Consider the following 14,509-nt stretch of genomic DNA (forward strand, 5'->3'; position numbering starts at 1 on the left):
GATCTATCTCTTAATTGTGACCTACCATTGAATTTTCGATCATTAGGTCATCTGCTTCTACCTTTGCTCTTATTTTCCGTGACAAAAACTTGATATTGTGCATTGTCTATATTCGCATCCCTCCTGCGAACCTCTTCATTTAAAATCAAATCTCGAATATCATCATATTTGAGTTTGCTTTTTCCTACAAAATTACTCACTACCATTCTCATGGCTTCCTAACTAATTGGTAAAGAAGCCAAAAGAATCAATGCACGAACTTGATTATCAAATTCAATTTCCACTATGGATAATTGATTTGTGATTTTATTGAACTTATTCAAATGTTGTGCTACAAAAGTGCCTTCTGCCTTCTTCAAATTAAATAACTTCTTCATCAAATACACCTAGTTGTTAGCTGACGGCTTTTCATACATGCTAGAAAAAAGCCTTCATCAAATCCACTGTGGTCTTTTCTTTCACAACATTGTGTGCAACTGATCTTGACAGAGTTAATCAAATAACTCTCAATACCTATCTATCAAGAAGGTTCCAGTCTTCATCCTTCATAGTTTCAAGTTTCGTCCCCAAAAGAGGCAGATGCAATTTCTTTCCATAGAGATAATTTTCAATTTGCATCCTCCAATACTCGAAGTCTGTTCCATCAAACTTCTCAATTCCTAAAGCCTTACCTTCTTCTCCGACCATCGCTTCCACTTTAACCTTGGCTCTAATACCACTTGTTAGGTCCCAAATAATATTATTAGAAAAACTATCAATTCAAAATAGTGAGCACAAATATTTACGTAGAAAACCCTTTCTCTTTAAAGGGAAAAACTACGGGACAAATTTCGAATAATTTCACCATTATCAAATCAATTACAATAATTCTTGTATATACTTTACGGCTAAAGAAAAAATCTCTCTTATTTTTCTTTACTCTCACACACAAATTATCTTTCTCAAAGGCGACAACATTTTGCTCTTTTTTTTTTTTTTTCTTCTCCACACACAGCTTTCTTTTCTGGCTGTCTTTTTTCTCTAAGCGGCTTCCTCTTGGTTGCTCTCTTTTTCCTTGAACGAAAATCCTTGTTACTACTCTCACCTTTGCTCTTTGTGCGACAATCATTTTGCTCTATTCTTCAATCTGCTGCACACCTAAAAACTTAATATATATATATATATATATATATATATTGTCTTTATATATTACCTGTACGAGGAATTGCCCCAGGGTCATTGGGCCTTAGACTCTAGCCTTGTAGCATTATGCGGGGCAAGGCCCCAAGCCCATTCGGCATAGGGCCCGGACCTCTAGATACAACACCTGGTTCTCTCCCCGTCGGACATATCACCTGGATCCAGACATCCCTTGAGACCCAATGTGAGCCCAATAGACATAACAGGACCATTTTGCCTTGAACATCAAAAGCGAACCACTCCCAATCAATCTCAACTTGGTCAGGTGAGTGGTTGCTTGGCAGAACGATGCCTCGGCTTCCCGGTATTGCCTTTGGTGATGTCGTTGCCAAGCAGGCTTTTGGAGGTAGGAATCAATTCCAATACCACTACCACCTCACCCACCTAAACGCCCACCTAAAGACGATGAAATTGGACCCCCATTCGCACTATCAATGGGGAGTAATCATAGCACCTCCACTAATCCTAGCCTATAAATAGGAGAAGAGAATGAGGAAAAGGGGGTTGGCAATTCTGGGAAAAACGCTGAGAGAAAAGAACAAGTACACAAAGACAGTAAGGGAGTGACTTAGTGAGGAGAAAAACCTGAGGAAACAGGAGTGTAATTAGGTTGCTGAGTATAGGATCACCCATAGTAGGAAACCCAAAGCCCACTATATAAATAGATTGTGAGCCCAAATAGTGATTAAGCCCAAATAGTGATTAAGCCCAACAACCACATTTTGGGTACGTATAGAGCTCAAGTAAAGGTTGAGCCCAATATCCATATTTTAGGTATGCACATTACCCAACTGACTTACACTCCTAGTAGCACATGAATCCTAATTCACTTGAATTTGGAGACTATACTACTACCTGCTAGCCACGGAATAATAATAATACAAGCCCATATGTGGGCTTTTACTTCTTGAGTTGGACGACATGCTTTATGCACCCAACACCAAGAAAATTTTATCCATTTATTTTCTTTGTGTGTGCAGCTTGAGCAAAGAAAAATGATGCTTTTTTTTTTTTTCACTCCCTCACATTCTCAGTGTGTGTTTGGATAGAACTTATTTTACTGAAACTGAAAACTGAAAACATTGTAGCAAAATAATTTTTAAATGTGTGAATAATATCGTGGGACCCATTTTTAATGAAAAAATTGATAAAAAATGAAATTTGTGGATCCGTGAACAGTGCACGAATGCACTGTTCACATAAAACTGGTCAAATGTTGTGGCTACTGTTCATGTACAGTACATGAACAGTAGCCACTTGTGGGGGAGAAAACGCGTGAACAAAAAAAAAAAAAAAAAAACAACATAGAAAGTAAAACGCAACGCAACAAACGCGAATACAAACACACCCTCAATGTGTATTTTTCTATCTCTTCATTCGGACTGCACCTCTCAAAACTCTCTGTGTCTTGCTCTCAATATTTTGGTTTCCACTCACTGAAGGCCTTGGTCTCTCTCTGTGTCTCCATTTCTCACACGCTAACCAAAATGGCTGAATGGCCTTTGTTTGCCTCAGCCAAAAACCAGCGTGTCCAACACGCCTCAAGTCATGTCTCATTTAATGAAGGCTGACTTTTCTACCAGCTTGCAAGACAAGCTCATTTAGAGCTTTGATAAGGTGTGAGCTGGACTTATGATGCACCCAACATATGGGACTGTCTTTGTTTGTTCTTATGGTAATTTTTTTTTTTTTTTTTTTGAGAGATTAATCTTATAACTATTTTGTTTTAAGGACTATTTAGTAAGACATTTCAAATAATCATTTTTAGTTTTTAAATAATATTACATATTTTTTACATATTTTTTATCCACATTTATGTATTTCAAAAAACTACAAACAACGTTACTTAAATTCTTCTACCAAACATGTGCTTAATCTTTTAGATATAATACACCGAACAATTCAAAACTTCAAACACTGATCGCCAAGCTAAAATATGTTCCTTTTGCAAATGTCTAATTGTCATCTCCTTTTCAATAAAGTGCACGCATAAGAACATGGAAAAAAAATATGAATACTTTGGTTTCTTCTCCTTTAATGTGTAAAAATCCACCATCCCAAAACTGCTTCACGCTGAAAATGATGTGCTTTTATTCATCTCATGCTTCAATTCCTGTTTTTGTATTTTCAATTGTTTCCCCAAGAGTGAACCGAACAAACCTTTTTACTTCTATATTCTCCCCAATTGTAGCTATAGTTTGTTTCAACAAGTCCTTAACCAGAATATTGTCATTCTTATTGAAAGGTTGCTCTAGAATAGCAAGCTCTCTAAGCATCTTTGAGACCCTTCCCTCAACAATTTTCTCTCTAATGTTCTCAGGTTTTGATAGGAGGTCATCATCTCGTTGCATTTCAAGCTCTCTTTCCTTGTTCACAAAGCTCTCCGGAATGTTCTCAATGGATACAAACTGCACTTTCGGGCAGACCGCGACCTGCATTGCCAGATCATCAACCAAGTCCTTAAAATTTTCACTTCTACAAACAAAGTCAGTCTCGCAGTTCACTTCAATTAAAACCCCTATATGAGAATCATGAATGTAGGACCCAATTCTACCGTTAGCTGCAATTTGGCTGGATTTTTGTCAGCATTGTCAGCAATTGAAAGACCAAGAGACTTCTTGCAATCCATCATCTCTGCTACAGGTTCTTCTTGTGGTTGTTTAAGTAATGCGGCAGAGATTGATACTGTTGGTTGGCTGCAATAGGGAGTTTGAATAAACATAACATTTGTAAGATATCGAAAGAAAATGTTTGCCTTGTTTCAACTATTTGTGTGAAAAGAAATAATATATACTTGTTGGTATGTTAAGCTACTTCAACAATAAGATAAAGATCCATTTAAGAAAATCATGTATGAATATAGCTAGGTTTACTAATTTTGTTCGTAAAGTTCAATTTAGTCATTCAACTATTTATTGTGATTTGTGATAATTTAGTCTGTCAACTTTCAGAATCAAGTTAATTTAATGCTTAGGCATAATTGACCAATGGTAATGCTATTCTTAGGTGCACATAAAAAAGGCTCCTATTTCATGCTCAGAGTAATATTAAAGGGAAGAGTTTGATAATGGGTTCCATTAAAGGTGCCACATGAACTTCTTCATAAGATGTAGCCTCTTAGTATCTCCTAAGTTCTTAGGATCTTGTGGAGAACTAAAAATATATGTATATTTATGCTAAACTTACAAATCAAGTCGTTTTGGGTCCAAGTAAGTTGGAATATTTGGACGCAAGATCATCAAATTTTATCACCATAATGAGGCAACTAGGAGAAGTATAACAGGGGTTTTGCAGAAGCTGCCACATTTAAGAAGGAAACCACACTCTCTACAACATTATAAAAGCTGCTAGAAATCATCAACATGTCTACTTATGCTTTGTAAGATTAAATATATATGTTTTTGTTTTTGGTTTTATGGTTTTTGGTTTTTGGTTTTTGGTTTTTTTTAAATTATATAATTTTTGTTGTTAATGCTAGCCAAATATAGAAACATTTGTCCCCACTATCTATTTGTTCACTAAAAAAAACAATAGTAATAGACAAAATTATTTGGCAAGAGAAAAGGGATACGGAGAATGAAGGGAACTTACAGCAACAACGCATCCAAGATTTCTATGTCATGATCCATGGGATATTTCTGGATGGATACAACGGAAATATCTAACTCCCTGAATATTGGAGAAACGTCAAGTACTAGAAAATTTAGGTAAATAATATCCGGTCCAAGTGGCCGGCTTTCGATTCTTACTCCTATTAGGGATGATCGACTGCAAGAGTGAATAATACTTGGGATAAATCTATCATCATTGAGATATTCCCTCTTCCCAAAAATTTCTTCATGAACGATTAGACGACCCTCAAGCCACTCGCGCTTATCTAGATCATAAGAGTAGATAATCAAATCATGCATCCCTAACCGGACTATCGAACAAAACAAAACCCAGTAGAGAGTATTATCAACCATGGCAGCTCTATAAGAACACCTTTTAGTATCCCAACGACGTAGCAAGTACATGGGAGGCTCAAGAGCTGTCCAACAACGAATGGTTATATCGAATGTGTAGAATGTACTAGATTGATAAAAACCTATACGATTGTTGCCAAGATTCAATGGAAGGAATGGAACAACAAGAATATGTTTTTTGGACTCAAGAAGAGCCGCAAATATCTGATCATAAGTACTTGTGGTAATCTCAGATGGAGGATTGGGTAATGATTCCCGCGTCCCTAAACTCGGGTCGAAAACCTCCATCCAATGTTGTTCTTGTGGAAGAGTAGATTTTAAACTACCTAAAACATACAACCATCACTAGGATGGTTAAGGTCTAAGGTACAGACTTGGTTTGTACACTTGCTAAAACAATAGAGTCGTGAGCCTAAATCTGCAATATTGTGATTGCGTTTGTGAAGCTCCACTGTTGAAAACGGATTGAGCTTTTGCTTTTTTTTTGAAGAAGAAAAGGTTTCTGCGTTTGGGTCTGGGGCCTTAATTGCATACCACTCCATCTCCATTGTTTTGCTTCTATGTGAAGCTGGTTTGCGACAGTCATACCCACCAAAAACTATCACTGGTCTATCATCGTTTTCCATAGTAATAAGAGCTAACGGTTGAGCTTAGGGTTAGGGTTAGGGTTAGGGTTGAGAATTGAGAGTTGAGAGGAGACAGAGAACAAGAGAGCTAAAACGGATACGTGTAGTTAGTAGTTACATGCTCGATCTCAAAATCTATAGGCCTTTTTGTGGGCTGACATTGCTAAGGCCCTCAAGGTGCTACTATATTGGACAATGGGCTACTTTCTTATTTATGCTCTTTTTTTTTTTTTTGAAAAGTAGATAGGAGTATAATATAAAAAAATACTGTCATTATTTTGGGCTCACATCCACCTGAAATTATTTACAGTCATTCATATCTTAAAAAAAAAACCAAATTATTTAAGATTGTAATAATATAAGAATATAAATAATCTAGAATACATACATACATGTACATAACATATATAATATTAATGTGATTATATTAATTTTATATTGAATTTATTAAAATTGTCCTACATCTGGTATCAGAACAAAATTTCAATCTATTTGAAGCATAGTCATGGGTCAAGCGAGGACCATAATTAAAAAAAAAAAAAAACCTGCAATCGCCAAACCACTATATCCCTCCAATAGCTATCGTTTGAATCCATCCACCTCATGTTCAATCATTCATATCTAGCCACCAAATGTTACATCTATCACAATAGCCCAATACTAAAAGAAGAGGGAGAGAAGATAAATACTCATTGTTACTTTTTATTTTTTTGGGTAAAAAAAAAAAAAAAAAACTTATAGTGTCTGCTCATGATAATAGTTCTTTATTGTTAGACTAAAACACTACTCGGTTTTGTAAACAGGGTTTAAACCACAAATCTCTTATTCAACCATCAGATACTTTAATAGTTAAACTATCTAAAACCCACTTGTAATCCTTGGAATTCAATTCTTGCAGCAAAGTTTTTCCCTTTTTATTTATTTATTTGACAATCTATTGTATGCCCATGCTATTAAGACTTTTTATTTGATATTTGTCGGGTTGATTGTGGAAAGGGTAAATAAAATGGGAAATGGCCCAATCACCCCTTGGATTTGAGAAAAAATGAATGTAAAGGGAAAAGTAAAGTTCAAAATTTACACTACTTATCAAGTAGGCTCTGCATCAATTTACACTACTTAAGTACGCTAGAGAGAGAGAGAGAGAGAGAGAGAGAGAGCATTACTGTGTTGCCACATATACAAAAATCATTAATAAGCCACAATTATAGGGTTATTTGATTACTAAACTAAGAAACTTGCTAAATGTTCAAAACCTCATTAGAGAACTTCCAATGAAATCAAAAGTATTTTCTTAGCTAAAAATGGTGATATTGAAATTTCAGATACAAAGAGCAGAGCAACTATTGTTACTAATGCATGATAGTGCCCAAACACATGAGCTTTTTCATGGACTCTCATATTTTGAAAATGGTGCCAACTAGCAAAATCTATGTTTTGGGAAAATGAAAACCACCAAAATAAAGCCTGATCATGACCGTCCAAAATCACACTCCGTTAATTCCTTGCTATTTTGTATATGTTTGGGCCCTGCATTGGAAAATAAAAATATTTGTGTTGGACTTGTTGAAGTTTAGCAAAAACAGCAATCAACAACTGTCTATTGCATGCCTACAAAACACTACTGAAAAAAAAAATTATACTTTTTAAAAAAAAAAATTGTCATTTTGGTCCTATATAAGTTTCATTTTTATCAATATTTTTTTTTTTTTTTGAGAATGAACGTAGGGATTTTATTGAACTTGATTTGCCAAAGTGGTCAAATCATTTTGAGCTACAGAAAATAAAGACTGGGGAACTTCCTCCATCCATACAACATAGTCAGAAACATTAATCGAATATCTAGCTAGACTATGTGCCAACTTATGGCCGTCTCTTCTACAGTGAGAGTATAGCAATTTTGTGTAAGAATTTGAAAAAATAATAGCATCCTGAACTAGCAGTTGCACCGAAGCAATTGTACCACCTCCTGACTTCAAAGAATTCATGATTAGCTCGGAATCTCCTTCCAATATAGCTTCAGCCAAACCTGTTTCCAGTCCAAATTCCAATGCCCGTGCTGCAGCAACAGCTTCAATTTCCACTAGTGTGAGTGCTGGGGAGAAGCTTTGAGCCATGGACGCTAGGACAGCACCTGTGTGATCTCGTACTACAACACCGATCCCGCTTCTGTTTTCAGTCTTGAATATTGCTCCGTCAAAGTTTATTTTGACCATCCTTCCATCTGGGGGCTTCCATACTGCCTATGGTTTCGGTTCTGCTGCAGGTACAGGTGGTAACACGGCCAAAAATTCATCTAGCCTTCCTTTTGCCTGCGGTACAAGTTGGTCTGAAGTGCAGCAAGGTTGGTGGTTGCGAACTTGATTTCGCTGATTCCAAATCCCCCAAGTTATCATCCTAAATAGCTCTGGGTTGCTTTGATTGTTGAGGATCCATGACAGCAGCTCCTTGAAATTTGTCACACCTGAGATTTGCCTTGAACTCCATTGAGAAAGAGACCATACCGAACTAAGTTCGCTGCATGACCACAGCGCATGTAGAGTTGTTTCTTCTTCCTTCCAACACCGTTCACACAGTGAGTCAATTTGCATGTGTCTCTGCTTTAGGTTTGATTTTGTGGGAATGGCATCACGACAGACACGCCACAAGAAATTCTTAACTTTGTTCGAAACCCGCAAACCCCATATGCTTCTCCACAGATTCTTTTCACCATTTTGTGCTACCTCATGTCTAAACTCTTCTTCTTCCATCTTCAAAAACCGGTATCCAGACTTGCAAGAATATTGGCCATTTTGGGTCCACGGCCAGTACAGCTTATCTTCTGTTGGGTGTTTTGAGAAAGGAATTCTCTTTATGAGCTCAGCTTCTTCAGGTGCAAATAAACCAGCTATTACTTCATCATTCCAGGTCCGGTTCTCTTCATTTATGAGGACATCTACTGTGGTCTCTTCCCAACCCTCTAGAGTAGGTGATAGGGCACGGGTAGGAGGTTTAGATAGCAGCCAAGTGTGTTGCCAGATCTGAACTTTCTGCCCTGTACCAATTCTCCAACAAGCACCCCGTTTGATCACATCACAGCCATATAATATGCTCCTCCAAGCATATGAACCACGACTAGATTCCTTCGCCTCCATGATAGAGCAATTAGGAAAAAAACGTGGTTTAAAGACCTTGTAAAATAAAGAGGATTGATCTTGCAATAAACGCCATGCTTGCTTGGCCAAGAGAGAGTCATTGTGTAGAGCTAAGTCACGAAAGCCCATGCCGCCCTCACTTTTGGACTTGGTCATCTCACTCCATTTTAACCAATGAATTTTTCTTTTGTCTCCCCTTTGTCCCCACCAAAACTTTCTTGTCATCACCTCAATTTCATTACACAGCCCCATGGGTAATTTAAAACAACCCATAGCATAGGTTGGAATGGCTTGGATCACCGCTTTGATGAGAACCTCTCTACCAACTTGGGAAAGGAGTTTTCCTTCCCATCCTTGCAATTTCCTCCACACTCTCTCTTTGATATAATAAAAACTTGGCTTTTTTCCTTTTCCCGTCAAAGATGGCAACCCCAAATATTTTTCGTAATGTTGAATCTCACGAACCCCAAGGACTCCTTTTATGATCTGTCTATCAGCTACAATTACGGATTTGCTGAAGAAAAGAGCTGTTTTGTCTCTGTTTATTTTTTGGCCTGAGACATCTTCGTACATCGATAACAAGTCCATCACCTTGCTGCATTCTCTAGAGTTTGCCCTACAAAACAGAAGGCTATCATCTGCAAAAATCAAATGGGTTAGCTTGGGTCCATTTCTACACAACCTGAACCCGTTGATATCACCTTTGCTAGCTGCGTTTTTAATAAGGTCATGTAGACCCTCAGTGCACAAGAGGAAAAGGAAAGGAGATAAGGGATCCCCTTGCCTAAGGCCCCTTGAAGGATGAATCAAGCCTTTCGGTTCTCCATTCACTAATATAGAATAAGTGACTGTTTTCACACACACCATGATTAGGCCTATCCATTGTTCACAAAACCCCATTTTTCTCATCAAAATTTCCAAGTACACCCATTCAACCCTATCATAAACTTTACTCATGTCAAGCTTCAAAGCCATGAACCCTTTTGTGCCAGAATTATAATTTTTCATACAGTGCAATGTTTCAAAGGCAATAAGGATATTATCAGTAATGAGGCGCCCTTTGGCAAAAGCTGATTGGTGCTCAGTAATAATAGAATTGAGAAGTTTTTTTAGCCTATTTGCAAGAACTTTAGAAAATATCTTGTAAAGAACATTGCATAAACTAATGGGTCGGTATTCTGACACAAAAGAAGGGTTTTTCTTTTTTGGAAGTAGAGTGATAAAGGTATGATTTACTAGGTGTGGAAGTGTACCTGAGTTCAACCAATATAAAACTGAGTGTGTGACATCCCCTTCAATCATAGGCCAGAAATGTTGGAAGAACAAAGGAGGCATCCCATCAGGACCGGGAGCCTTCATAGGTGCCATCTGTTTCAAAGCTTGAACTACTTCCCACTCCTCAAAATTACACACTAGCTCCTTATTCATCTCCTCTGAAATTACATGTGGAATTTGGTCTAGGACAGCATCATGTAGGGTCGGATTGGAGGAGGTGAAAAGGTCCTGGTAAAAATTGATGAGAACCTCCCCAATATCATTTGGCTTCACCTTCCAATCACCAAGTGGATCGTTTATACCCAAGATTACATTTTTCCTAAACCGGTGTGATGCCCGGGTGTGGAAAAATTTTGTGTTACCATCTCCATTTTTTAACCAAAGAATACGAAAGCGTTGATTCCACATTCTAGCTTCTCTATCCAACAATACAATAATCTCTTCCTTCAATTGTTTTAATCGGAAATTGCTACCCGTTCTCACAGCCACGGCTTCCTCCTCAATAAGCTGTTCTCTCTTCCTTCTCAATTCCCTACGGATATTACCAAACACATTATAGTTCCACCATGCTAAGTCAATGCCGCACTTATCAATTTTTCCGAGAATTCCTCTATTCGGATCCCTTGTAACACAAGACCTCCAAGCTGCTTCAACTACCTCTCCGCAACTATTATCTGATAGCCACATCTCTTTGAACCGAAAAGGTTTCTTGTAGGAAGGAAATTCAATACCTGTTGGATTGATTAGCAAGGGACAATGATCCAAGGAAAGGCAAGGAAGATGATGTACCCGAGTACCAGGAAACTCCATGAACCACTGATTAGTAGCTAGTCCGCGGTCAAGTCTCTCCCATATTGAGTGCCCATCTGTATAATGCTTACTCCATGTGAAATTCGGTCCAATGAAACCTAAATCCATAAATCTGCAGTCATCAATAACATCCTGGAAGGCTTGCATTTGACTATGTGCACGAATGGCTCCGCCCACCTTTTCTTCTTGTCTTGTAATTTCGTTGAAATCCCCCGGACACAACCATGGGATATGTGGCCTATCATTCAGTGTTCGAAGCTTTGCCCAAGCCTCATGTCTTCTAGCTGTAACCGGTTCACCATAGAAGCCTGTGAATCGCCATTTCTGTGGGGTGTTTTTTTCAACTAGCACATCAATGCAGTACTTCGATGAGTCTTCCACTGTGATTCTAATTTCTTCCTTCCATAGCAAAGCCAAACCCCCTCCTTTATTTCCACTTTCCACTGACCACTTATTTCTAAAATCAAAATTACGCAATACTTGATCTAGCCTTGCATCATCTGTCCATGTCTCGGCTAAAAACACGACAGTAGGATCTTGTGCCCGGATGTAATCTCCAAGCTCCCGCACTGTACGTGGGTTCCCAAGCCCACGACAGTTCCAAACTAAGAGACTCATTGTGAAGGGCGGGGCTGTTCATCAACCTCCACCAGTATTGAAGGGTTAATCTCAACAGAAACCACACGTTTTTTGCTTGGTAAACCATTAGGATTTGAGAGCTGTTCATGACTTCTCTTTGTTGGTAGCACCAATTCTTCTTTGCTTACATTACACTTGGTGATTCGTGTTGCAACAAGGTTGGTCTTGCGTTTCCATGTTCCTTGATTCTGCACTTGTTTTTTTTTTTTTTTTTTTTTTTTTTTTTGTTGCTTCTTCACTGTTTGGTGCATGATTTTCTAACCCCTGTCCTTGACAAACCCTAGCCATTACCTTGACTTCCTCATTAATTACATGGCTTGAATGTTCTTTCCCTGTACCCTCATAATTAGGAGCCGACACGACACTTAATTTAGATAAGCCTTCATCAATCTCGGCAAGCTTAGAAAGGAAACAATCTTGCTGCACCGAATTAATAGGGGAATTAATAGGATCGGTTTCCTTTAGGGTGGGAATTAAACTCGGGGTTAGAAAGGAAAGGTTATCATTCCGTGCCTCATTTAAGTCTTTGTTTTTTCCTTTATCAGTGATTCCATTCTCCAACGGCTCAACATAATCATATGGCTACTGAAAATTAGGTGAGCATTTATTCTGTCCCTCTGTAACCGACTCCATTGATTGCACCGTTGGTGAGTCCGTTTGAATTTTTTCCACAGCCATCGATGCCTATGATGTGGCTGAACCACCGTGCTGTGTACCTAAGTTTTCCTGGTATGTATCGGACTCTTAGGAATGGAAGAAGCACCCTTCATCTTCTTGTAAAAACCTGGTATAGTGACCACTGTTTTTTGTGCTCTACTAACTGGGGCTGCCCTCAACCAAGGCCCAAATTGCTTGTCTTCATCTTTAAGGGTACCTTCACTCTCTACCTAAGCTTTGCAGTCCCTATCGTCGTGGTTGAGACAGCCACACTAGTAGCAGATGTTTGGTAGGCGCTCGTATTTAAACGACAACCATAGTTCCTTCCCCTGCCCCATTGACACCTTTCTTCCACGACTTAAAGGGATAGTTATGTCCAGCCTAACCCGAACTCGTATGAAACTGCCACCCTCCCCCTCTATTTCAGACTTCTTGATGACCGTTCCAACGTTACTTCCGCCACCTTTTGGTTCATGAACCTCACAGGAATGTCATGTACTTGCACCCATAAAGTAGTGCAATTGAACTATAATTCTTCAATTGGCGTGTCCTTGTCATAGCGTTGCAACACCATGAGGTGTTTGTCAAAACTCCAAGGCTCATTGTTGAGAATAGTATCAACTTCAAGTTTACTATCAAAAATAAAAAGAAAAATGTGATTACCCATATTCTTAACTTTGAAACCATTATTTGATTGTATAAGTTCACAGTTATTTTCAATGTTTGTACTTTCGCCCGTTACTCTTGTTAAGTATTAAAAAAAAAAAAAAAAACTAAAAAGCAATTAAAATTTATTTTTAAGAAAAGACAAAAAGACAAAATATACTTATTAAGTTTGGTCATAAGTTTATTTTTGTCAAACACAAAACTTATTAAAGAATGGATCAATTAATTTTTTTTTTGGGATAATAAAAAATATATATGTATAATATTTTTTTAAAATTAAAAAATAATATATATATATATATATATATATAGTAAAATAAAAAACAACCTTAAAGATGTAATTTGTATTCTTTTGAAAAAACAAAATAAATATGTTGAAAGCCCTGTTGTCCATACCATAGTCACCACCATAAACCCAACCACCACCGGCCACTACAAACCCAACCACCAACAACCACCATCAACCATCACATAACCAATTAACCTGAAAAAATCATAATCAAAATCAAAACCTATTAATCTCAAAATTAATATCAAAACCCATCTACCAAAACCCACAACCCACCATCGTTGAATCCCACAAACCACCCTAGTCATCGATCCACCACCCCCAATTGGCCACCATCAAAACCCACAAACTCATGAATCAACCCACCACCGATCCTCCAAAACCCAAGAACAATCGTTATTTTAAAAAAAAAAAAAAAAAAAAAAAAAAAAAAAAAAAAAAAAAAAAAAAAAAAAGCAAAGAGGGCAGTGATGACGTGGGTGGGGGATGGGTTGAGGCGATGAGATTGATGTGTGGAGGATTTGGGCTTGGGTTTGATAGAGATGGAGGAGTAAAGGTTGAAAATGGAATAGAAGAAGAGATGGGGAAGAAGAGAGAAAAGAGAGGAAGCTTAGCTAGTTTGGTGAGGCGACGTGATTTCGACTGGTCCAAAGTTTGATTGGGTTCCTAACTCTCTCTCTCTCTCTCTCAGTTTTTAGTCTGTAAAAATGGGTTTGAAGGTAAATTGAGGGTGTAAATAATTTTACAGGTGAAGGGGCAAAATTTTACATTCAAAGTAAATGGTTTTCAGTTTATCCGAGTTTTATATGTGAACCCAAACACACATCAGGGTGTAAAATATTTTCTCAATTTCATATATACTCGAAACAAACACAGCCTAAATGAAAATTATAATAGGAATAGTAATTTTGGACTTTTAGAAAATGGTTTCCACGTGTACTTATAATTATTTGCCACGTGTTTGTATTTTTTTAAATAAAATAATTTTAGTCCAATTTAGATATCGCATTAGCACTCTGTGAGGCCATATAAGGTATAAGCTAATGAAAATAGACTGATGGATGAAAATTAGTCCATTTGAAAATGTTTAGAGACAAAAATAGAATTTTTGCGACATTAGGAAGACAAACTTTTGTAATGGTTTAAATATGAAAATGATATTTTATCCAAAAATGTCTAGTTATGTATTTATTTATAATAGGGACATATTCGACATTTCCACTTAAATATATCACACGCAAACAGAATAGCATCCGCTATCCTGTAGTT

The 14,509-nt window shown here is 37.5% G+C and overlaps 1 protein-coding gene across 1 annotated transcript; it reads right to left on the reverse strand.

The window, feature by feature from the left end:
* Positions 1-3,278: 3,278 nt before the first annotated feature.
* LOC115967116 (elongation factor Ts-like) lies at positions 3,279-5,770 on the reverse strand. Its single transcript, XM_031086196.1, has 4 exons — positions 5,679-5,770; positions 4,771-4,848; positions 3,795-3,875; positions 3,279-3,753 (listed from the first exon to the last, which is right to left on the reverse strand). The coding sequence occupies exons 1-4, from the start codon at positions 5,768-5,770 to the stop codon at positions 3,279-3,281; spliced, it is 726 nt and encodes a 241-aa protein (XP_030942056.1).
* Positions 5,771-14,509: the final 8,739 nt, after the last annotated feature.

The sequence above is a fragment of the Quercus lobata genome, chromosome 11 (genome assembly GCF_001633185.2).
Source record: "Quercus lobata isolate SW786 chromosome 11, ValleyOak3.0 Primary Assembly, whole genome shotgun sequence".
In the NCBI taxonomy this organism is placed as follows: Eukaryota; Viridiplantae; Streptophyta; class Magnoliopsida; order Fagales; family Fagaceae; genus Quercus; species Quercus lobata.

What these genes read in the sequence shown, in the direction of transcription:
- LOC115967116 (XM_031086196.1), bottom strand. Translation starts at nt 5,770, where the DNA reads ATGGAAAACGATGATAGACCAGTGATAGTTTTTGGTGGGTATGACTGT. An exon ending in ATCTTGGATGCGTTGTTGCT is followed by an intron (nt 3,876 to 4,770) that starts GTAAGTTCCCTT and finishes TCCCTATTGCAG; the next exon opens with CCAACCAACAGTATCAATCT. An exon ending in GAGATGATGGATTGCAAGAA is followed by an intron (nt 3,754 to 3,794) that starts GTCTCTTGGTCT and finishes CTGACAAAAATC; the next exon opens with CAGCCAAATTGCAGCTAACG.